This window comes from Nuphar pumila, chromosome 12 (genome assembly GCF_984573655.1).
Source record: "Nuphar pumila chromosome 12, dmNupPumi1.hap1.1, whole genome shotgun sequence".
Taxonomy (NCBI): Eukaryota; Viridiplantae; Streptophyta; class Magnoliopsida; order Nymphaeales; family Nymphaeaceae; genus Nuphar; species Nuphar pumila.
In genome coordinates, this window is record NC_143260.1 from 40669665 (window position 1) to 40693756 (window position 24092).

Genomic DNA, 24092 nt, shown 5'->3' on the forward strand with positions numbered 1-24092 from the left:
AAATGAATGGTGGGCAGTTTGTAAGGTGAAGTCTAAACTATACCCCGAGTATGGTCAGTTACAGGAAGACAAGATTGCTGAAGAGGGTGATTACTATCAATCAAATGATATGTATGACTTCTCTTATGGTCACGATGTCGCACATGATATGCATGTCATATCTCCATTGTTCGATGACACATGCATGAAAGAATGTGATCCAAATGATATACCAAGTGGATGCAGGCTAAATAAAGAAAAAGAAGAAGATGACGAAGAGGAGGAGGAAGAAGAAGAAGAATATGAAAGTCAAACAAGTGATGATGAAGCATTCTCAAGCTAGTGAAATACATCTTGTAATACATACCGCTATTTGATGTGAATGATTTGAATGTATTCAAATGTATTGCAATGATTTGAATGATTTAAAGGTATTGCAATGTTTGAATATATTGCATGAAGTTATTTTTTATTTGATTATGTATCTTCGATAGGTATAGAGTTACGATTTAAATGTATTATAACGTGTTTGAATTATTTGAATGTATTACAATATTTGAATGTCATGCATGAAGTTTTTTTCAATTTGATTATGTATCCATGAAGATATAGAGTTGTGTAACTGATCCAATTGTATTGCAAGTTAAGGATAAGTTATCCATGATTAGCAAGTGATGTCATATCTTATATTTTAATGTATTGCAATATTTGATGTGAATGATTTGAATGTATTGCAATGATTTGAATGATTTGAAAGTATTGCAATGTTTGAATGTATTGCATGACATTTTTTATTTGTTAGAATATGGTTCGTAGAGGTCACAGTCATCGAGTACCCAGTGGTAGCCAGTCTGAGCATTCATCTTCACGGGCTGCTTCGATAGGTATATCATTTAAATAATTATACAGTTGATTAGTTTAAATATGCATTACGTGAATTTCTAACTCATTGTTCTGTAGGTGATGTTTCGTCTACACATGACCCACCTACACCAGCTACTCATACACATCACGAGACAACGCCGGATGCAGGGTCTTCTCAGTGTGGCACACAATGAGTAATTCAAATAGTGTATATCGATAGTCGACCGTAAGTATTTCATTGTCACTTGTCCAATACTTATCTTATAAATAGTGTATATCAACAATCGATTGTTAATGTGTATCAATTCATGTGCAGTGAAGGGTTTTAGTAGCAAGAAGTAATACGAGAAATTAGAAAGTCACTACTGCATCATCTTTCAGGACTGGTAGCGCAATGGAAAGAGTACCTGACAAAGGTATTGGACAGATTAATGTCATCATTCATGGTATCCAATTGTTTATCATAACTAATGTGTTTCATATTTATATGTGCTAACTTTCTGAAAGTATTTATAGGTTTCCCATCGCTTCATGACTGCAAACGAGGAGAAAGATGCGAGGGTAGTCTGGCATAAGGTGGTTGTTAATCGATTTCCCGACATGCTGCACAATATGAAGATTGTAGCAAAAAAAGTAGTTGGTAGGATAGATGATCCACTGCAATAGAAGGGTCATGGGCCTTCTACTATCAGGAGAGATTATTAGGAGTGCATGTGCGATAAGTGGGCGAGCAATGAATTTTGAAACCGCTCAGCAAAGGTTGCACAAAACCGAGCGAAGATGCCCGATGTTCATCTACATACAGGTGGATCTAAGACTTTTGGGAGTCGCCAGAAGAAAATGATAACTCATCAATATATATATATATATATATATATATATATATATATATATATATATATATATATATATATATATATATTATCAAATTTGTAAATATTTCTGCATACTTATTAATTAATTTTTTTATCATTTAACATTGCAGGAAGTAGAAAAAGAAGACATTGTGCCCTACAAGGATGTGTTTGTTGAAACATATAAACATAAGAGCACGAGAGATTTTGTATCAGAGAAGGCGAGAGCGACATCGGTATGTATTTATTGTATTAATAAACATTATAATATACAAGTTATTATGAATTACGTTATCATAAACATTATAATTCTTAATTATTAATTCATATTCTAATCATTACTTTGTAGGAGTCATACGAGCAACAAATGGTACAACGATATGACGATGCCTCCACTCAGTATTCGCATTTTGATCGTGCATCATGGGTGACTGCAACCGGTGAACCCAAAAAGGGTCGTGTATTCGGGTTTAGGAGTAACATGAACACCACAACAGTCATTGCCTCCTGCGGTCATGGCTCTTAGAGTTCTCCCGCCAGCATCAACTCCCAATGTCTGATTGACCCTGTTATGTCTTAAGATGATGTCTGTCAGCGTCTTGAGGATAAAATGCAGTACTTTTTAAATGAAGTCATTCCCAACATTGTCCGTAATGAGTTGTGCAACTTTTTTCAGGACATGAGAAATTCATCTGCATTCAACATGAGCTCTGGTGCCCGTCAGGTATAAAGATTCATGTCATTTGTTTCATGTCGTTAGATTTCAAGCTAGTATATGTATGATTGAATACATATATGCATGATTGCCTCAATATAAATTTTTTTAACACCTTATAACACATATATGCATGATTGATTCACTATACAATTTTTATGACACCCTTATAACACATCTACGCATATGATTGAATCACTATGAAAGTTTTTTTACAACCTTACAACACATATATGCATGATTTAATCACTAAAAAAGTTTTTTGACAACCTTAGAATACATACAAGCATGCTTTCATCACTATGACAATCTTAGAACACATATGAGCCTGATATTAGCATATATGAAAGTTTTTTAATGCCTTATAATACATATATGCATGATTGAATCACTATAAAAAAATTTGACTGCTTTAGAACATGATACGCATGATTGAATCACATATAAAGTTTTTTGACTGCCTTAGAACACATATGAGCATGATTGAATCACTATAAAATCTTTTGACTGCTTTAGAATATGATACGCATGATTGAATCACATATAAAGTTTTTTGGCTGCCTTAGAATACATATGAGCATAATTGAATCACTATGAATATTTTTTTACTGCCTTATAACACATATGAGTATGATATTAGCATATATGAAAGTTTTTTGACTACCTTATAACACATATGCATGATTGAATCAATATGAAAATTGTTTGACAACCTTAAAACACATATATGCATGATTGAATCAATATGCAAGTTTTTTGACAACCTTAGAACACATATATGCAAGATTGAATCACTATGAAAGTTTTTTGACAACCTTAGAACACATACAAGCATGCATTCATCACTATGAAATTGTTTTATTTCCTTAGAACACACATATGCATGATTGAATTACTATAAAATTTTCCTTAGAACACATTTATCCATGATTGAATCAATATGCAAGTTTTTGACTGCTTTAGAACACATATGAGCATGATTGAATCACTATGAAAGTTTTTTTACAACATTAGAACACATATAAGCATGATTTCATCACTATGGAAGTTTTTTTACTGTCTTGCAACATATATATACATGATTGTGATACATAACACATTTATTTGACAGCCTTATAAACCATATATGCATGTGTGAATCACTATGCCATTCTTTGACAACCTTAGAACACATATATGCATGATTGAATCACTATAATTTTTTTTCAGTCTTAGAACACATATTTGAATTATGTTAATGTCCTTTAGTTTATTGCTAGTCTATGTGTCATTCGGCTATTTACTTTGTTGCATTAGATTAGGTGCATTGCATATAATTTATTTTATTATATTTTGTTTACAAATACCAACATTTTGGTTCTCTTGTAGGATGATCAGTGTAGAGGAGCTGATGGAGGCATGGAGGGAGGGGCAAATCAAGAAAATGAAGAGGATGATGCCCAAAATCTTGGCGAGGATTAGATTCGTTTGTTTAATTTGTTTGACATACTTGTAACTAATTATAACTTGGCAATGACTGTATTTGGTTGTTAAAGTTTGCTTAACTTAGAACTTGTATTAAATTTGTTTCACCTGTATATGTATTTTTTATGTGTACTTTTTTTTATAAGCAGGTTATATGAATTGTATAACGAGAAATTTTTCTCGAGTTTCAAAATATTTCAAAAAAAACTTTAAATTTTTTTTATTAAAAATTAGCGACGGATTAGCAACGGATATTATCCATCGCCAATTTGAAGCAGTCGTCAGTTTGTGATGAAATTTAAGTTGTCGTTAATGGTCGTCTCCAAATTGGCGACTGGCATTAGCGACGGATACATATCCCTTGTTAAATAGTAGTGACAGATTAAATTCCGTCGCATAACCAAACCAGTCTCTAATTAGCGATGAATTAGCGACGGACATGACTCGTCACTAATCCATCGCTACTTAGTAACGAATTGGCGACAGATAAATTCTGCCGCAGTTTAGCGACTAGGGTTATGCAATGGACGCTATCCATCGGCAAATCCGTCGCTAACGTATTTAGCGACGACTTAGCGATGGATAGCGTCTGTCGCTAATACGTATTTTTCTTGTAATGAAATCAATGAATATTTGTAAATTTAATATGCTACAAAGTTTAAACAAAATAAAAAGAAAAATTGGAGCGAGAATAGTTAATTTGTTTTCCATCTGCTAACACATATAATAGTTGATAGTTAATACCAAGAATTTAATAGTGGCCGTAACTAGGAGAGTGCATGGGAAACGTATAAAAAATAAGAAAAATGTGAAAGGCTGACAATTTTCCTTTTAATTTGAGTTTAATGGCTTTCTACGTGTCCTTTAGGGGGTGTTTGATTGCTTGTCAAAGATTGGACTGAATAGCAGAACATAACAGACAGAGGCAATTTTCTTGGATGGACTGAAACCAAACTGAGAATATGGATTTTTGTGAGCCCAGATGGATCATTTCCCGGTGAACAAAATTAAAATATAAATAAATTTGCCTTGGTTATAACAGTTGGCCTATTAGCTCAGTTGGTTAGAGCGTCGTGCTAATAACGCGAAGGTCGCAGGTTCGAAACCTGCATGGGCCATTTATCTTCCATTGGAGTTTTCTTTACCTTTTTCTTTTGGTGAAAACTATCTAAATTAATAAGTGTCATGCTTGCCTTATAAAAAAAAAGACTTTATCACTCATCAGATCAAGCCTATCCGGATTTCTGTAGCAATTGGATTCAGGACTGGGACCCACTCACACCCTTATTTCTGAGCTCCAGCACCAATCGAGAGGCGGGATCAGGTGCAATCACATTGTACAAATGCAATGTGCGGCTGCACCTGATCACCCTCCATCTTCTGTTGTAAGCCTGTTAGAGTGGGGGCCAACAGCAAATGGATGGTGATCAGGTGGAGCAGCACATTGCAATTGTGTTGCACCTGATCCCAACGCAATCCACTGGTCCCTTGTCTGTCAACGGTCTAGGCTGCCGCTTGCACGTTGCCACTTTAAAAGATCAGGTGCAACGTAATTGTACGTTTTTAGTGACAAAACCACAAAATATAACACATGTTCTGTCTGTTTTATAATAATTGTACTACTGTTTGTTTCAACTGAACAAGATCAAGAAGTTGTGCTACTTGTATTCAACATTTGATATTATTTTGATTTGTGTCATATCATATCTGACTATGAAAGTTTATCAAAAAAATGTGGTTTTTAGATCCAAATATGGACCTCACACTGAATCCAAGTACCAAGAAAATTGTTTAAATTTTAGGTACGAGAAAAATAAGAATTCATAAATTTTATATACAAATGTAAAAATCATAAATAAATCATAAAACCCTAAAATGCAAGAAAATAATTCATAAATAAACCAAGAAATCTTAAACTACAAGAAAAAATCAAAGAAACCATAAATAAACAATAAAATTAATTTTTAAAAACTCTAATTCAATCTCTAATCAAAGAAAATCAAAGAAAAACAACCCTAATCAAATACAATAAAAGCATTAATCAAATTAAGTATAAAAAACCCTAATTAATGAAATTTGATTCAAACCCCTAATCAAAGAAAAAAAGTATAATCAAATTAAATATAAAAAATCCTAATTAAAGATATTTGATTTAAATTCATAATCAAAGAAAAAAACCCTAAGAAAATTAAATGAAAATCCTAATAGAATTAAATAACAAAACCCTAATTAAAGATATTTGATTCAAAGCACTAATCAATAAAAATCAAAGAGAAAAACCACATCAACAAAAATTAAAGCAAAAAACTCTAACCAATAAAAAAACCCTAATGAAAAATCAAAGAAAAACAAAATCCCTAAATGAAGAGAGAGAGAAAGAGAAGAGGAAGAAAGAAGAAAAGAGAGAGAAGGCCTCACCACCGGCCTCGCTGCTCCGTCATTGCATGGAGAGAGAGACGGCATTTGATCGCCACGGCATCACGCGGGATGCACGATCAAACACCCCCTTAGTGTTTGCTTCAAGGACTGTCCTTTGAATTGCGTATGGAATCCATATTCCACAGACGAACGAGGAGAAAGGAATTTTTATGTCACTGAAGAATGCCTGCCTGAATTTTCTGTGGATTATGGATTCCATGGCTCCAAACATTCTCATCTCCACAGAGTCCAGTTTCAATTCCTTAAACTACATGTTCGGTATTTGTTCCCAAATACCGTTTCTATCTGCTTTTCTCGTTGTTCCAACTGCAACAGAAGCTCGTAACTTCAAATCACGATGGCATACCTCAGGATGCATTACAATCTATATCACAAAGACAGGAGATAGTAGTAGACACGAATGTGCAATCTTTTGAAAACTATGACATGAGGGCATGGATTTTTTTTATTTAATTAGTAAAAGATATATTTTTGATATTTAACATATTCAAAATATTATTAAACATCATGTAAAACTTACAAAATAATGTTCATATCGTAATGGTGTGTCCCATGTTTTGTCGTGTCCCCAGGCATGGGACCTTAAATGGCGTCTCTATGACAGACTGCAATCAGTTCAGGTGGCTTTGTACATAGGTGAGCCACATACAAGACGGCTTCAGCATCATGAACTTGAACCAGACCCAGCAGAACACACCATATGTTATGAACCAAAGTAGCTATCAGATATATAAATTCTTTTCCTATTCCATTCCCTGCTATATTTTATTATTTTTACAAACATTTGAATGATCATGCTTATAACTTTGGCCCCAAAGAGAGTGCAATCATGGCATATGCAGCTGTGCCTTCTTGAGCCAGAGGATTCATCAGTGGTGATCTATCTAGAAAAATGGCAAAGGATCCATGGCACTGCTTACACCGGAGGCTATGTAGTTGGGCACATGCGCTACAAGCAAGGCACCTCAGATGCATATTTTCTCTGATTAAAAACAAAAAAGAAGGGTGATTTGCATACATATATGAAGCTATCTCAGACAAAACCAAAATGGTTGAAAACAAGTGTGTACCTTGGAGTCCTGGACCATCAATAATCCATTGGAAAATCCCAATCTTCTCTTGCATTTCGGATAAAAAACTTCGAGCTCTAGATCGGTTCCAAGTGCCACGCCTTTGCGTTGATCGGATTTTGAATTCATTTTCATAGTCATTGTGATCAGCCTTTATCTTTTGATTACCCCAGAATCCCTGCATCAAGAAAGGATCACCTGAGGTTTCCTGCATCATACTTGTTCTGCTGAAATGACACAAGATGCAACCAAAGAACAAAGAACGAATTCCAGGTATATGCAAGTCGATTCGGGTATGTCTATTTCTCTTCCAGGCATGCAAGTGTAGATACTCTGCAATGCTCGTGGTGTATCTTTGGTTTGTGTCATATATAAATGGGTGATCACTCAGAAAATTGTTGATTCTCAACACAAAACACAGGAAATCAGTTTTCTTTAATTTTCTCTGTTGCTACAAGACGAAGCCAGTTTCACTGGAAATCAATTTTGACAAGCTGACACGATGATTTAGATCCACTATGCATTGCCCATAGTCAACAAGAATACAGACCTTGGTTAGTTTTTGTAAACGAGAAGCTGCACCTTCTTGCACTACAACGGTATCAGATGCAACTTCAAGCACATCCTCCACAAATAAGCAGTATGTGCTTACCTGGAATAAATGAGCATATTATGAACAAAATCAAGATGAATTTATCAATTCAGTTATGAAAATTGGAAATATCATACCAAACTAGCTGGAAGAATGGAAATGCCGAAGGAGTCAAGTTCAAGGGACTCGACTGTCCCAGAGTTAATGTTGAAAGTGTAGCCCCGCACCTTAAACCAAACAAAAATGGGCCCAGTTCCTAATTAAACAATGATGTTCAAAAGAATGTATGTGTTAAAAGTTAAAACACCGCATTGTCAGATGTATACAGGAAAAAGTGACCCACCTTCCCAATAGTGAGGCGGCCCTCTGTTATAATATTGTATCCAACCTAAACAACAGATATCATGGTTAGCTTATCATATAGTTGTATGTGGTGAAATATCAAATTATGAAAAAAATCAACTAGTTGGAATGATTGGGCCGTCAATAAGAAATCAAACAGATTTACCAATGTCTCCAAACCAATTAATCTAAGATCATTCTCCATTACACTCTCATCCTGGACGAGCACAACATCCCCTACCTGTGATGAATATGAGGAATTAGATATGCACATGAACTCTTCTAAAACCACAAACAGGAAATGTTCCACAGCAATGAACCATGCAATAGAAAAGGCCATGACAACATAGAACTGTCATTTTCAAGTTATCAGCAAACATATATGAAGTTCGCGTCAGGTTTTCAAGCAACTGCTTAATTGGTATTGCTGCATCTTATTGCTGATCGTTGTAATACTATTTGTTGAAAAAGAGCATAATCTCTCCCAGACTGCACCACGGCAGAGGGGATGTTTCTAAGAAAAGTACTGCCAGAATATAATTGTCAATTGCTACTTCACCAAGCATCTCTGCTTCTTCTCTTCATCGCTAATATCTAGTTCATCTGTGGCATCGCAATAACATCAATTTGATTCAACAAGGATTTTCCAATCAAATTTCCTGAACCCTTCCTAATCAAAGATCTAATTATTCTGAACCTCATCTACATTCTACAAATTGTCCTTTATAAGTACTCAAACCTTAATACCTCAACCAACCTACATTCATCGAAAATTCAAATCACAACCACTCATAGCCATAAATATTTCTGATATCTTGAAAAAAATGCAATATTTACAAGAAAACCAGATCAGCCAATATTAAAGGATATTGCAATATTTTCAAATTTTCAGAAAAATATATATCACAATATCATCATGATATTATCACAATATTAAAAAAGTCTTACTTTATATGTTTTTAGTATAGTTTTTTTCCTGCTTTTTGTTCATTTTACTTTAACAACTTTGTCCAATTGTTTCTTTATGTTTTCATAAAACAAAAATAATGCTAAAACATGCCTTAGCCTTTATATATCGCTAAAGTCCATAGCAGCAAACTGTTTGGTTGCTCCAAATAAAGCAAACTCCCATTAGCCTACCACATGTGGCTACCATGTGTATGAGATAAATACAACGAAAAACTATTTCTTAGTCACTGTATCATAGTTACAAAGATTAGATCCAGCAACTGATAATACAGTTAGGAAACAACAATCCATCATAGTGATTATTTTTCATTGTATAATATATATGCAATGCATGAATATGGTACTAGTCAAAAGAGATTGAAGACTTCTAGCAGTTTTCATCATGCCCTCTTATCAAAATATGATACTAGTCAAAAGAGATTGAAGACTTCTAGCAGTTTTCGTCATGCTTTCTCTTATCAGAAATTCACTTTTAAATGTTGATGACGCAATTGATATGGCATCTGAATGAGAAAATTAAACATTCCACAATAAGGCCAACATACCCGATATACATCCTTCAACAGAAACCTCTCCATTTCCCCTGATAACAAGCTTGGCCTCACCTCTACCACAAGCACCACCCACTGGATTAAAATTTTCAATAGCATGCTTAAGAATATATCTTTCATATCACTAATAAAACTGTATCATCAAATTGACAAAATATTATCATTACATTTTCTCCTAAACATGCAACAAACAAACGTTTTCATGAACATAGATTTTTTTTTATGTATCACACACACACACACACACATGCATGCACGTAAAACTTTTTATGAACATGGAGTTTTCCATGTATTAGATACACACACGCATACGTGCATGCGGACACATAGTTCATGCTGTGTCTGTTGGGTAAGCATGTGCATATCTTTGCTAAATATAGAATAGTTAATGGCACTCGTAATTCCTCTGGTTCCTTTGAATCAAAGAAAAAATTTAGCTCGTGACTTTATCTTGTCCTAAATTCTATCTACCACAACCAACATAGGGAGATGATGTTCTACTTAGATCAAGTTCCTGGTGGCCAAGTAAATCTCTTTAAAATGGCTCTTTCAGGGAATGAGGGTTACAGAAATTCAGTTTACACATAACAAAGAAATATAACCTGACGTTAATCATTTTCATTGTACATCTATTAGCCTCTGTTTGGGAGCCTTGAATCAAAGGTGTGTTGTGGTTTCCCAGTGCTCTCATGCACTCTGCGGGCAATGGTGTTGCCAAAACACTGCAATGGGAATGGAGTTGGCAGCCCCAACACCACATTTCAACACCATTCACAAGAGGATGTTTTTGGCAACTCCATCCTCAACACCACATTTTGGCAAAACCACATTTTAGCAACAAATGAAATGGTGTTTACATTCCAATGCAAAGCTCCCCAGCAAAGAGTTGTCTTCTTTCAGTAGCATCCACCGCGGATTCAAGAAAATCAAGTAGGCATTAATAGTGAGAGTTATTAGAAAGTAAAAACTAAGCTAGACTTACAGATTTGGTATCAACCCAAAGTTGGGAGACGAAACCCAAGCTCAAGGCAGATTGTATGCTAATAACTTGCTTTGCAAGGATGTTTGATCTCCTCAGTACTTGCCTGCCACTACGTGGACCAGGCTTAACCAAGTCCCCCATCTCTTCACCTTCCGCTTGTGCACCACTTATACTTTCTCCTCCAACTAAATCACCAGATTCTGCTTGTTCAAAACCATGTTTACCACTTTCACCATGCTGCATTTCTCTTATCAACTCTAGTAAATCGTGATCCACCAGTAGCTCATCTTCCTCAACTAATGTACTACAAATAATGGTGCTCGGTTCCTTTCCCAGCTGATCAATTGAACTACCATCAAAACTCTTTTCAGAAGCTAAACTCCCATCCTTACCTTCAGGCACCATTGAAGAAATTGATGTCCCATTCTTCATCGATGAATCCTTGAGAGAAGAACCTGTAGACTCCTCATTTCCGAGTACCAAGTTGAAATTTTCACCTTTTTTGCCACCATTGTTGAATCTCCGATCGAGGACAGTACCTAAGGAAGCATAGTTCTCGCTTTCGAGAACGCCATTATCATCATACTTGCCTCTTTTCAATCTGGAATAGGCAATTGAGTTTTCTGGCGAATTTCCTGCCTCCGATTCCACGCTTCTTCCGTTTCTATCGATCCCCATTGCATAATCCCCCCGCCTGAATCCCCCAAATTTGCAAAAACCCGATATTTGATTATAGGCATCGTTCTCGTTCCTTGATCGTACACACTGTAACCGCCGATTTCTTCCCAGACCTTCATGAATCAAATTCCCAAACGCATCGAAACCACCTAATCTCATCGATTCCCCGAAAAGTTTTCCATCACTACCGCCCAAACGCTTGTTATGCGGAACAACTTTCCCGGAGCCGTGATGCGAAACCCTAATCTCCCCAATTCCGCCCCCAAACGATCGACCGCATACACTCGCTCAACATGAATCTGCACCCACGAACCTTAATTTTCCTACGCCGAGCATCGACCTTGCCCGAATCACAACAATTCGCCAAGAACCCTAATTTCCAGGAATTCGCCTTCCCCGAAACCCCGTCTCCGATGATTTCCCCTCTAAAAAAACCTCTGGTTTGCCCTAATTTCCCGTTTCTGTGATCGGAAACAAACAGAGTGGACGAGCACGCCGCCGACGCCAGATCGGCCATCATCCCTAACACGAACGATCGATCGAATTCGCACTGCAATCGATGGGTTTACTCATTCTGCGAAACCGTAGAGAAGGTGGGACGAAGAGTTCTTCCGCTTAGCGGGATCCCGTTTGGTGGAATGGGATCTCAGGGAGTGGCGTTTGTGATTTCCCACTCAGAAGCAACTCGGTCTCGGTGGCATTTTGGCTGGTCGAGCGGCGTACGCTGCACCAGCTAACTTACCGAGAATTGGGAGGGAAGTTTGTTTCACCCCCAAAACAGTGGGAAAGTGGCTCATTTTCGTAAGTAAATGGGTTTTTTTTTTCATGGGGCTGAAACAAATGCCCACGAATAAATTAATAGCTAGCGGGGTCCATGTTTTTCCATAAGAAACGATTTCATATGAAAACGGTTCTCCCCATTTCCTCAATGGGGAAACAGTTTGCCACGGGCGAGAGCATTTTGCACAGTACGCACAGTTTAAAATTCAAATCCTGAGTACGGTTAATCTAATCCATTCTGACACATGGGTAGGTTTACACCGATGGCAGATCAAGTGAAATCTCTGAGGTACAACTTGTCAGTTTTGAGTCAAACAACAAAAGAAGGAAGGTAGATCAAGTGCATTGGTACACTAAGTGTTTGTTTGAAGGTTTGTAAACCAAATGAACAAAATAATGGAACAAGATGTTTTGTAACAGTTGTACCAAGTTAACGTTTGTTTCTGACTGTAGAAGAGGTTGTGCTCTTTGTGTTCTCGGCTGTAACACACATGAATAATGGGTCAGATAACTTTATTTTGGATCGCACAACTCAATCCATTCGACTATATGAGTGTTTCAGTGAAGAACTCAGTTAACATGCAAAATATAAGTTTTTAGCATGCTTAAATGCCAAAAACTATTTTTTTTTTTTATATTTACAGGGAGAAACCACCTCTACTATAAGAGACCTAGATGCATTGGCTTTGCCGATCATACTTATGATCGTTGTACTGGCAGCGTAAAACTCCATGAGCTTATCGATCGCCCTCAAGGAGTCGTCATGCTTCACTTTGCGCATGAGATGATGCCAATGAGATTTGAACCTAGACCACCTGCTTAGCCGCCTAGGTCCCATCCCCTTATGCCAAACCCCTTTGGAGCTTGGATGCCAAAAACTTCTACCACTCATTTTCAGCTGGCCACCAGCCTAAAAGTGGCCAAACTGATACCTCCTCTCCAGGGTGGGTACTTTTCAGCCAGTGGTAATCAGAAATGGGTGGTTTTTCTTTTTTGAAAAAATGGTTTGACAGGCCAACTACCCACCAGCCGATAAGAAAGATTAGTATGGTTAAAGAACGGAAAAAGCTTCTCACCTAAGAATCCAACCCTCGGACACCATGGGGCTGTCCATTCCACGGAAAATGGCTGACTCTTTTTTATTATTTTGTCTGACCAAAAACATAAAAACAAGGTTTTTGTCACCCAAAAACCTTTTAAGACCGGAGCTGTGATCCAAACTAGGGTCGGGTTGGGTTGGGACCTGTTTATTAAACGGGTCGGATGTGGCAAACACGAACACGACTTATTTATTAAACGGGTAACCCAACACGACACGGTTAACCCGTTTAATAAATGGGTCGGGTCAATGCGACACGATTACAAGACACGGCGACCAGTTTATTAAACGGGTTGGTGGGTGGGAGTTAAGGTTAGATAAGTTAATATATATATATATATATATATATATATATATATATATATATATATATATATATATATATATATATAAACAGGTCGACGGGTTGATAGGTTCTTGTAAACGGGTTGACCCGCCCGCTTAACCTGTTTATTAAACAGGTCAAGCGGGTTGGCATACCCCTAACACGTACACAACTCGTTTAATAAACGGGTTAGGCGGGTAAACCCGTTTACGACACAAACTTGTTTAAGCCAAACCCTAACCCGGATAAGAAGCGGCTTGGCGGGTCGGGTCAGATTTTGCCACCCCTAATCCAAACGGGTGAAACGTGATCGGCCATCTGTTATGGACCCTGACAGTTTGGCCATGACCCTTGCTGGAGTCCAATCTCCCCCATGTGCAGAAACCGCGTTGATGCAAGCGGTTGTACTTTATCATTATCCAATTGCCAACACCTCATTAACTAATTGTTCCCTCTTACTGACCAACTTGTGGGGCCCAAGTATCTTTAAGTAGACAGGCTGTCACTTAAAGCTGGTGGGCAATTAGTGGGCCACTTGGCACTGGGATATGATAACTAGAGATATGGGCATTTACAATATACTTTTTATACAAAATGTGGACTGGATTGACATGGTAAGAATCAACCAAGATCGTGTATTGTTTATAAAAAAATGTGATTTTTGAATGCTTGAATGTTTATGAAGATTACTAGCCATTGATTTTGAAGCCTTAAAAAAATCTTATTTATGCATTAATATCAGATGATTCAAGAGCAAGTTCTTATAAAACCAAGAATGTGGATCACATCTGTATGGTTAGATTCAAGAAAAAAGAACAAAAAAACCATGAAATTCAGCGTTCCTGCATTTAGTTCTCATATTTTCAGTTCTCATATTCTAGTCACTCCTATGAAAATATATGAGATATCGCCTTATCCCTTAATTTTATTTTAGGGACATTCTTGAAGATGTAAAAAATATAAGTGAGTTAAAATCAATGTTAAAATTGGTCTGAATTGGCCTATTCAGATCAAATTGGCTCAAAGACGATTTAGAAGGGGCTGATTCAATTTTAATTTGTCAAATATTTTATAAAGGGATTATATTTTTTTCAATATTTTTTTATTTTTTAATAACACATGTCATATGATAGTAAAAAGTTGATTGATTCAGCTCTATTCAATCTTTTTTTTTTTTTAAAGATACTAATTCACCTAGTGAACCCATTGTAACAACATTGGATAAAATTGCCTATTTCTTAGAATTATATGAATATGTTTGGATATGATTAAGCAACAAGAAATAAATTAATAAGTTGTGTCCTCAGATGTCACTTAAGGGGGCGTTTGCCTGCCAAGATGACAACTGCCCCAATACTTGCATTTCTGGATGCAAAAGTAGGATCTCGGGTCCGATCAAGGGATTCGTGTGTGGTTGGTAAGAGCTGTCAGTGCATGTCTCTTTGTGGGTCTGCCTAACCCTAGCTTGCCTTTCAAAAAAATAAATAAAAAGAGTCGGACCTCAGGTCGTTACCGCCCACGCTCTTTGCAAATGTGGGATGACTCCCTAGTAAGGGCGGTTTTGTCCTTCGGCGGCATTTGTCCCATGTATCAAATCCGGATTGGGTTAAGATCCATGCATTCTTGAACCCTATGTAAATTGGATATTACATTCAATGCTATTGTACACTTTAAGTGTGCCGCTGCACCTGATCACCCACCATCTGATGTTAGGCCCATAACTGATAGGCTGTATCCCAAAGACACAGAGTCCAACAATATGTGCAAAAAGTATGCAATCACATTGCACATGATCTGCCCTTGATAAAATCTGCTAAATATTAACAATGATTTGTTTATCATGTTGAACATAAATAGTGATTTTCTTATTAAAAATTAATGAATCTTCAACAGATTTTCATAAAAAAAAAACAGCCTAACAGAAAAATGATTATTAAAGATGAAAAAATCAAATTCTAAAAGGCCTTGGTTATTGATTTCTTTAATAAAATTGAATTAGTTTTGAGTTATTTGTTCAGAAAAAGGCGGAGATTCTTACTTTTTATTGTTTTACACTTCAAACCGGTATATAAGTTTGGTGGACTTTTGTAAATTAAAAATAAGTTATTTTGGGCAGTTTTTCATTAAGAATAGCATATACAAGAACAAGACGAGTTTTTGTTCTAGATGTTTCTTTCATTTATTTTTTAGTTTTTGTCCCAGGTATTCTAGACACCACTGGTACTGCTTCAGGAGGAGGGTGAACCACGGGACACCAAAAAAGTATCCCGCTGGACATGCGGAATGCCATGTTCCAAGTGTTCCGTATGGGCACGTAAAGCGTGGACAGCAGTGACCCGTGGACGCTGCTGTCCATGCAATCAAATGTAAAAGTTAATTTGATCAGTGGTTTAATATGTGGTGGTCTTTCTGTCAAATACACCCATTAAGTGGATAATTGTTATAATGGGCCGAGTTCCGGCCATGATTTTAGGCCCGGGCTCTTTAGGTACCGGGTTGAAATCCAGCCCATTATATAAGTGGGCTGGGCCTATCCCGGGCCAATGAGCATGAGTTATTTATTAAAAAATTTAATAATATAAAAAATGTATAAATTAACTTTTACATTTAATTTATTTTTTGTTAATTTTAAGAATAGGTAACTATTAATTTTAAGTTTTTTTATTTAATTCATTTTTTTGGTATTCTAAGAATTAATGTATTAATTTTATTAAAAAAATAAACTATAAATGGGTTTGGACTGAACCAGGTTGGACCGGACCCGACTCGACCTGCTTCACATTGGCCGGTTGAGCTAATGGGTTCTCTTCAAATCTGAGCCCATTAAGAGCTGGGCCAAAACCCGGCCAGTTAGTAAACGGGCCAGGCCGAGCCGGTATCAGGCTGACCCTATGCTCATCTCTAATCATAGGTGCAAGTTGTATAGACTCAATCTAACTACATAGATGTGCTCAAAATGATTTGTTTGCTAAGGGTCAAACCTTGGATTGTACTTTTGTGATGTTTAAAAAAGTGAGTTTTTGAGTGATGAAATTTTTGTACTTTGTGGGCCATTGATTTTATTACCCCTTTAAAATCCAAAAATTGAGAGTTTTTTCGTCGAAAAAACATGATACTAAATCGAGCATACTAATCATATCTAACTGTTCAGATCTATCATAAAATACTTCAAAACTATGGGGCAGAACTAAAAATAGAGCCTAATATGTTCAGATCTATCATAAAATAGAGCTAACATGGAGAGAAGGTGCTGACTCTTTCGTCCCAGGTTCGGCTGTAACCAGATGTGCAGGTGCCTTTAATTGGTGATCTCTGTATGGGCTTGGGTGCCGGTGACCTCACATAAGGGGCAAGCTGGCCCATTAAGTGACCCAGCACTTGGCCAGGGTTCCAACTCTTCGAAAAAAGTGAACAAAATAGTTGTTAGAAGGTCACCTGTTCACCGACCCCTCTTATGTCGAACCCAAGCGGCTTACGACAAGCCCATGATGGTCCACATTCCAGCTAGTCTACAGCTTCATCTTTGCTCTCTTGGGTTAGGCATGCCATGCAGGAGTGAGATCTAGAACAAATGGGTAAAAAAAAAATCCTTGAGGTCCTTGCCTGCCTACCCAGGAGTACATCCAACTTAGACATTGGGACCTATGGGTTTCAAACTTGTGACATCCAGTCAACTAACTTGGTGACCTTCACAAATTGCCATCACCAAATGAGCGCCGAGCTAGGGATGTAATTGCATAAACAAAAAAAAAAAGTATAAATTTCTTGGAAACTATCAAATAAAGACCCAAGTGTTAACATCCATCATCTTAGAAAAACATGATTTTTTCCTTAATTTCTGGAATTGTTTTTTGTAGATTAAAAAAATTATACTTATTTACCTTCATAAGAGAGAAATGTACTACTGTCATTTTGATTCAATTTAAGAGAGATTTAACTCAAGTTAATGGATTATGGTAAGAACATGCGTCTATTTCCTAGTTTGCGGAAAATATTAAGCACGTAATAAGGAGGCCCATTTTTTTATATTAGAAGCAAAAAGTTAGCCATGTAAATTATTTTTTATCAAAAAAAAAAAATGAGTGTCGCTATCCAAGGCTGCCCAGAACAGGAGAACCAAAACCTACTCAACAGAAAACCTCTTAAACCTACCCCACTAATTAACATTTATGGGTTTTCTGTGTTTTTTTTCAAAATTCTGACCTTACAGATGTGATCTATGGTGCGCCTGTTTTTTTTATAAGAATCTTGTAGCATTTGATTCCGATGCATAGATATGTTTTTATAAGGTTTCATAAATCAATGGCCTACAATTTTATAAATTTTTGAGGCTCTAAATACTATTTTTTTTATCCAAAATGCAAGTGTAGAATTTCTAGTAAATCAATCATTTCTGTAAAGTTAAAATTTCAAAAAAACACCAAAAATCTGAAAGCATGTTTTGTCAGAGCTGTGAACAGGGGTGGCAAAACTTGACATGACCCGCCTCTTAGGCGAGTTCGGGTTTGGAAAAAATGAACCCGTTTAATAAACGGGTCGATCGGCCGCCTAACCTGTTTATTAAACAGGTTGGGTTCGTGTTAGGGCTATGCCAACCCGCCTGACTCGTTTAATAAACGGGTTAGGTGGGTTCTGCCAACCCGCAAACCTGAGAACCCGTTTACCCGACCCAACCCATTTATTAAATGGGTTGGCAAGTGGTGTCGGGTTACCCATTTATTAAACGGGCCGGGTTTGTGTTTGTCACAGCGGACCCGTTTAATAAACGGGTCAGGTTCGGGTTGAGGTATGCTGACCTGCCAACCGGTGGGGTCTACCCGCCAACCCGACACTATTGGCACCCCTAGCTGTGAGCATATGTCATGCTGAGAGAAGAGATGGGACAAGACCTTCTTTTTCTTCTTCTTATTATTATTTTATAATTGCATTGCCACTAAACTTTATCACGATTGGGGCACTTAAGGCTGGACTGGATGATTGTGTCTTCAACTTAACCCGAAGTTTTACCTTTGCGGGAAGGCGGACCACTTAAGTGAACCACTACGAGGGTTATTTTAAATTATGAAAAATGCATCTAATCTTGTTTTGTTTAATTAACTAGGGTTCACCAAACGCAAGTAACTCTTTAAGTGCCAATTTTATTATACACTTAAGGCGCGAGTAAACATAATTTGTCAATGTTGAGCCCATTAACACATGTCATAAAAGGAAATGCGGGACAGGATCAAACTTCACTGGTGCATGGCTGTGTATGGTTTGGGAGGAGCTGTTAGTGCACGTGACCTTGTGTTGGGACGTTGCAAGTTCAAAACCCAATGGTACGTTGTTAACTGGTGGGTATGCTTAACCGTAGCTTGCCTATAAAAAAAAAATAAAGTTTTTTTTTTTAAAAATAATTAGTAACGTCGGTGAGGATAAAAGCCATTCCTAACGCTCGGTCACGTTACGTACAGTACAGAGGAGGAGCACCTGTCCCAAGTGATGCTTTGCTTCTTACAGGTTACAGCCTGTCCCGCATTATGAAAGGCCGAAACCCTCCCGGCAACGCGGAATCATACGAATCTTTTTCTCCTCGTCTTTCTCTCTTACCTTGAAGATCGATAGCCGTAATCCGACGCATTTTCCGGCGAAATTCTCTCATGCCCGGCGGATTTTACCGGAGAGTCCAAAGCCGCCTTCTTTCTGCTCCTCGCATGCTCTGGTTCTCAGGTACGCCTTGAATCTCCACCGTCCGTTTGTTGATCTAAGGGAAGGATCTTCGAGGGATGGCTTGAAGGAGCCAGAACGCTGGGGTTTTTCTCACGGGTTCTCACTCCGAGAGTGTGTTTCTCATCTCGTTGGTCTCGCCGTGTTTCCGGTGGTTTCTCCGTCCGGCGCGTGGGAAAACCATAGTTTTGTTGAGATCGGCGAGATCTTGCTCTTTTTCTTCTCCTCAAGGTGAGAGTGGAAGCTAGTCGCGGTCATTGAGGTCTCCATTTTGTTGTTTCTGTGATTCTCGGCCGTTTATTTTCTGGATTTTCTGTGGAATTTGTGATTTTTCTCTTGCGGATGTCCGCTTGTGAAGGAGGCTTCTCCATTTCCTAAAGTTAGCTTTAGATTAGCGGATTTAGAGGTAGAAATGAAGCGATCATCTTCTTCTCAACCGCTGATTCCCTTCACCATTCTCTGCTTCTTGCTGATTTCGTTCGTGGTACAGCCCACCTCTTCCTTTGTCCCTGTTGATAACATCCTTCTGAACTGTGGTGCGTCTTCTGATGCTAACGATGGTGACAACCGCCGGTGGACTGGAGATTCAAATTCGCTCTTCGCCCCTGCTAATTCAGCGAGTTCCTTCTCCGCCCAAGCTGCCAGTTCCGATCCTTCCCTCCCTTCCCAAATCCCTTATATGACGGCGAGGATCTTCAATTCTGCTGCAACCTACAATTTCCCTCTGTCCAATGGCCGCCATTTTGTCCGCCTCTACTTCTATCCTTCTTCCTACAACAATCTGAATGCTGACAATGCCGTCTTCTCTGTTCAAGCCGGACCTTACACTCTGCTGAAGAATTTCAGCGCTTCTATCACTGCTCTGGCCCTCACTCAGGCTTACATCGTCCGTGAATTCTTTATCACCGTCTCCACGGATTCTCTCAAACTTACATTTACCCCCTCAGGCAACATCACAAATTCCTATGCTTTTGTCAATGGCATTGAGATTGTCTCATCACCAGAACTTTTTGGCTCCGGCCCCTCCAATTCATCAGCCCTCGTTGGGTCACCCGATAACCGATACCCAATATATAGCTCCTCTGCTCTTCAAACGGTTGTTCGGTTAAATGTGGGTGGACAATACATCTCCCCTGTTGCAGACTCAAACCTCTCCCGAATCTGGTATGATGATACTCCTTATATCTATGGTGCTGGTGAAGGAGTCTCGTATCCTGCGGATCCTAATGTTACCGTTCGCTATCCACCATCAGTCCCTGACTACACTGCTCCAGCTGATGTATATCTGACTGCTCGCTCAATGGGACCTAATATGTCCGTGAATGTGAATTACAACCTCACTTGGTTGATTACAGTGGATAATGGATTCTTTTACCTGCTGAGGCTCCATTTTTGCGAGATTCAATCGGAGTTCTACAAAATCAATCAGAGGGTGTTTGATGTGTTTGTTAATAATCAAACAGCAATGTCCCAATTCGATGTAATTTCCTATGCAATGCAAGAGGTCACTTCTACTAGCTACACTGGTGTGCCTGTGTATCAAGACTATGCCCTATACGTACCTGGTGGAAATGGTGAACAGAGCGATCTATGGGTTGCACTTCATCCTTCTGTGGGATCTACAACGCAGTATCTTGATTCAATTCTTAATGGACTTGAGCTCTTCAAGGTTAATGATTCCTCTGGCAACCTTGCTGGACCCACTCCCAATTTGCCACCAGCTCAACCCCCACTGCCACCAACAAGCAATCCTTCTCAAGGCAAAAGTGGCGGTGCACAAGGCCCAGTTATTGGAGGAGTTGTGGGTGGCGTAGCGGTCATTCTTGTTGGAGCTTGCATCTGCTTTTTCTTGTGCAGGCGGTGGAGGCAGGCCAGGAAGCACAAAGGGAGCGACAGTGGCCCATCTGGGTGGCTACCTCTGTCACTCTACTCACATACTGGAAATGGCAAGTCGACCACGATGTCCACTACATCAACAAGCTCTGGCAAGACTGGTGCTACTGGCAGCTATACGTCTTCTCTTCCTGCCAATCTATGTCGGCATTTCACAATCTCGGAGATAATTGCAGCCACCAACAACTTTGATGAATCCCTCCTTTTGGGGGTTGGTGGCTTCGGCAAGGTCTACAAAGGTGATGTTGATAATGGTACAAAAGTTGCCATCAAAAGAGGGAACCCACTTTCAGAACAGGGAGTTAACGAATTCCAGACCGAGATTGAGATGCTCTCTAAACTCCGCCACCGCCATTTGGTCTCTCTGATTGGCTACTGTGAGGACAATTGTGAGATGATTTTGGTTTATGACTACATGGCTCATGGAACCCTGCGTGAACATCTCTACAAGACAAATAAACCACCCTTATCTTGGAGACAGAGGCTCGAGATCTGCATTGGTGCGTCACGCGGATTGCACTATCTTCACACTGGTGCCAAACACACTATCATACACAGAGATGTGAAGACCACCAACATACTTCTCGATGAGAAATGGGTTGCCAAGGTTTCTGATTTTGGGCTCTCAAAAACTGGCCCAGCCATGGATCACACACATGTGAGCACTGTCGTGAAGGGCAGCTTTGGTTATCTCGATCCAGAGTACTACCGCAGGCAGCAGCTTACTGATAAATCTGATGTCTACTCCTTAGGTGTCGTGTTGTTTGAGGTCCTCTGCGCACGCCCTGCTCTTAACCCAGCACTACCAAAGGAGCAGGTCAGCCTGGCTGAGTGGGCACTGCATTGTCAAAGGAAGGGCATACTGGAGCAGATCATCGATCCCTTCTTGAGAGGGAAAATCACACCGGAGTGTTTCCGCAAGTTTGCAGAAATAGCGGAGAAATGTGTGGCCGACCAGGGAGTAGACCGCCCATCCATGGGTGATGTGCTATGGAATCTGGAATTCGCTCTGCAGTTGCAAGAGACGGCCGAAGAGGCGAACAAGAAGGGAATGGGCGAAGGTTTTGTTGGTGATGCAGATGATGAAGCGTTGCAGTTCTCTGTGGTGGGTAAGCAAGTCGACGAAGTTGGTGGTTTGGATGGGCTAATCGACACACAGACTACTGGGGTGAGCTTAGGAGGGAGGAGCCTCACCAGCGAAGATTCAGATGGGTTGACACCAAGTGCTGTGTTTTCCCAACTGGTGAATCCAAAGGGCCGGTGAAGCCCTCTGCAGCAACCAAATATCTGGTCACCATGATCAATCACAGTAAGAAGTGTCATTTTGAATAGTAAGTTCTTTGCTTCTGATGCTTTGTAAGAAGTAATCGTAGATTTTTCATTGCTAATGTTGGTTTAATATTGAAACCACTAGCACCTTGCCTTGTGCGTCAGTGCATGTCTATTTTTTTTTTTGATGTTTTTATAATGAATATTGTACGGTTTATTCATTATCCAAGGATAGTATTGAAAAAAATCCTTTTGAGAGAGAGAGAGAATCTTAGCTACCTACCTTCCACTAATTTTTGCTGAGCTGTGCTCCTTGCACTGGACTCCAGTTTTATAGCCATTTTCTTTGTGATTTGTCAATTGACGCTTGGAATTGGTGGTTTTTGTTGGAAAAAATAGGGTGGGCCTACGTATGTTTAATCACACGTTACAGGCTCTCTAAGGTTGTAAAATCTCTTTTAAAAAAAAAGTTGGATCCAGATTTGACCTAGATCCGTAAAATCCCTGTGCTTTTCTATTTAAACATGGGGCCTCTTCTTTTATGAAAAGGCGCCCCCTGACGTTCTCTCTCTTTTCCCTATTACCTCTCGCTCTCTCCCCTCCCGTGTTTCTCTCCCTTCTTTCGGCTTCCTCTCAGGTGAGCCCTCTCTTTCTTTTCCTCTCCCCATCTCTCTTTCCCTCTTCTCTTCGTCTCCTTCTGTTTTCTCGGTTTGCAAGGAGGGGCACCGCCCCCTTCCTGTTCTCTCTAAGGTTGGGGGAGGGGCGCAACCCCCTCCCTCTGCGCTCTGAGTTGGGAAAGGGGTGTTGTCCCCCTCCCCGCTCCCTGTTTCGCCAAGGAGGGGCGTCACCCCTCACCCCCTCCTTGGTTCTCCTTTTTACAGAGGAGGGGCGACACCTCTCCCTATTTTCCTTTTTGTTAACAGGGAAGCGGTGTTGCCCCTACCCTGGTTCTCCTTTTTACGGAGGAGGGGTGATGCCCCTCCCTGTTTTCCCTTTGTTAATTGGGTTTTGGGGGGGGGGGTCGCCCCCTCCCTGGTTCCCTGTCTCTGTGGTCAGGGGAAAAGCGTAGCCCCCCCCCCTCTCTCATTTTGTAGGAGAGGAGCGTCGCCCCTCCCTGCATCCTGGTTTCAGCATAGGTGGGGTGCCGCCCCTCTCAGCTTCTTTGTAGCCAGGGAGGGGTGCTCCCTCCTTGCTCTCTCTCTCTCTCTCTCCATATATATATATATATATATATATATATATATATATATATATATATATATATATATATATATATATATATTTGGGTGGGGCCAGGCTCAGCCTGGCAACTGAGCCCAGCCCACCCCATCTCTCTCTGTCAGGGTTGGGGCCAAGCTCGGCCTGGGTGTCGAGCCCACCCCACTCCCCGTGTTGTCAGTCGGTGGGCAGGGGTGTGCCCCCTTCCTCTCTCTTCTCTGTCAGGTTGACGGGCATGGGCGCGACCCCTACCCCCTTCGTGTTCAGACTGGTCAGCGGGGAGGCACGCGGGCAGGGGTGTGT

The 24092-nt window shown here is 39.4% G+C and overlaps 2 protein-coding genes and 1 non-coding gene across 3 annotated transcripts; 2 read left to right on the forward strand and 1 right to left on the reverse strand.

The window, feature by feature from the left end:
- The first annotated feature begins 4920 nt into the window (after positions 1-4920).
- Positions 4921-4994, forward strand: TRNAI-AAU (transfer RNA isoleucine (anticodon AAU)). Its single transcript has one exon. It is a non-coding gene; the product is annotated as a tRNA-Ile (tRNA).
- Positions 4995-7019: 2025 nt separating this feature from the next.
- On the reverse strand, positions 7020-12207 carry LOC149820816 (uncharacterized). The gene is made up of 8 exons (XM_089982775.1): positions 10822-12207; positions 9834-9914; positions 8486-8560; positions 8321-8365; positions 8115-8204; positions 7936-8037; positions 7386-7563; positions 7020-7297 (listed from the first exon to the last, which is right to left on the reverse strand). Exons 1-8 carry the CDS (start codon positions 11656-11658, stop codon positions 7281-7283), a joined length of 1425 nt encoding a protein of 474 aa, XP_089838901.1. The 5' UTR covers positions 11659-12207; the 3' UTR covers positions 7020-7280.
- Positions 12208-19223: 7016 nt separating this feature from the next.
- LOC149820817 (receptor-like protein kinase FERONIA) lies at positions 19224-22735 on the forward strand. Its single transcript, XM_089982056.1, has one exon. The coding sequence runs from the start codon at positions 19822-19824 to the stop codon at positions 22564-22566; it is 2745 nt and encodes a 914-aa protein (XP_089838182.1). The 5' UTR covers positions 19224-19821; the 3' UTR covers positions 22567-22735.
- The last annotated feature ends 1357 nt before the right edge of the window (positions 22736-24092 follow it).

Bases quoted from the DNA above. Each gene is read 5' to 3' on its own strand.
- LOC149820816 (XM_089982775.1), bottom strand. From the start codon at position 11,658: ATGAGATTAGGTGGTTTCGATGCGTTTGGGAATTTGATTCATGAAGGT. The intron at 8,366-8,485 runs GTAAATCTGTTT...TCTGTTGTTTAG, and splicing joins TAATTGGTTTGGAGACATTG to GTTGGATACAATATTATAAC. The intron at 8,205-8,320 runs GTGGGTCACTTT...GTTTGGTTTAAG, and splicing joins GCCGCCTCACTATTGGGAAG to GTGCGGGGCTACACTTTCAA.
- LOC149820817 (XM_089982056.1), top strand. From the start codon at position 19,822: ATGAAGCGATCATCTTCTTCTCAACCGCTGATTCCCTTCACCATTCTC.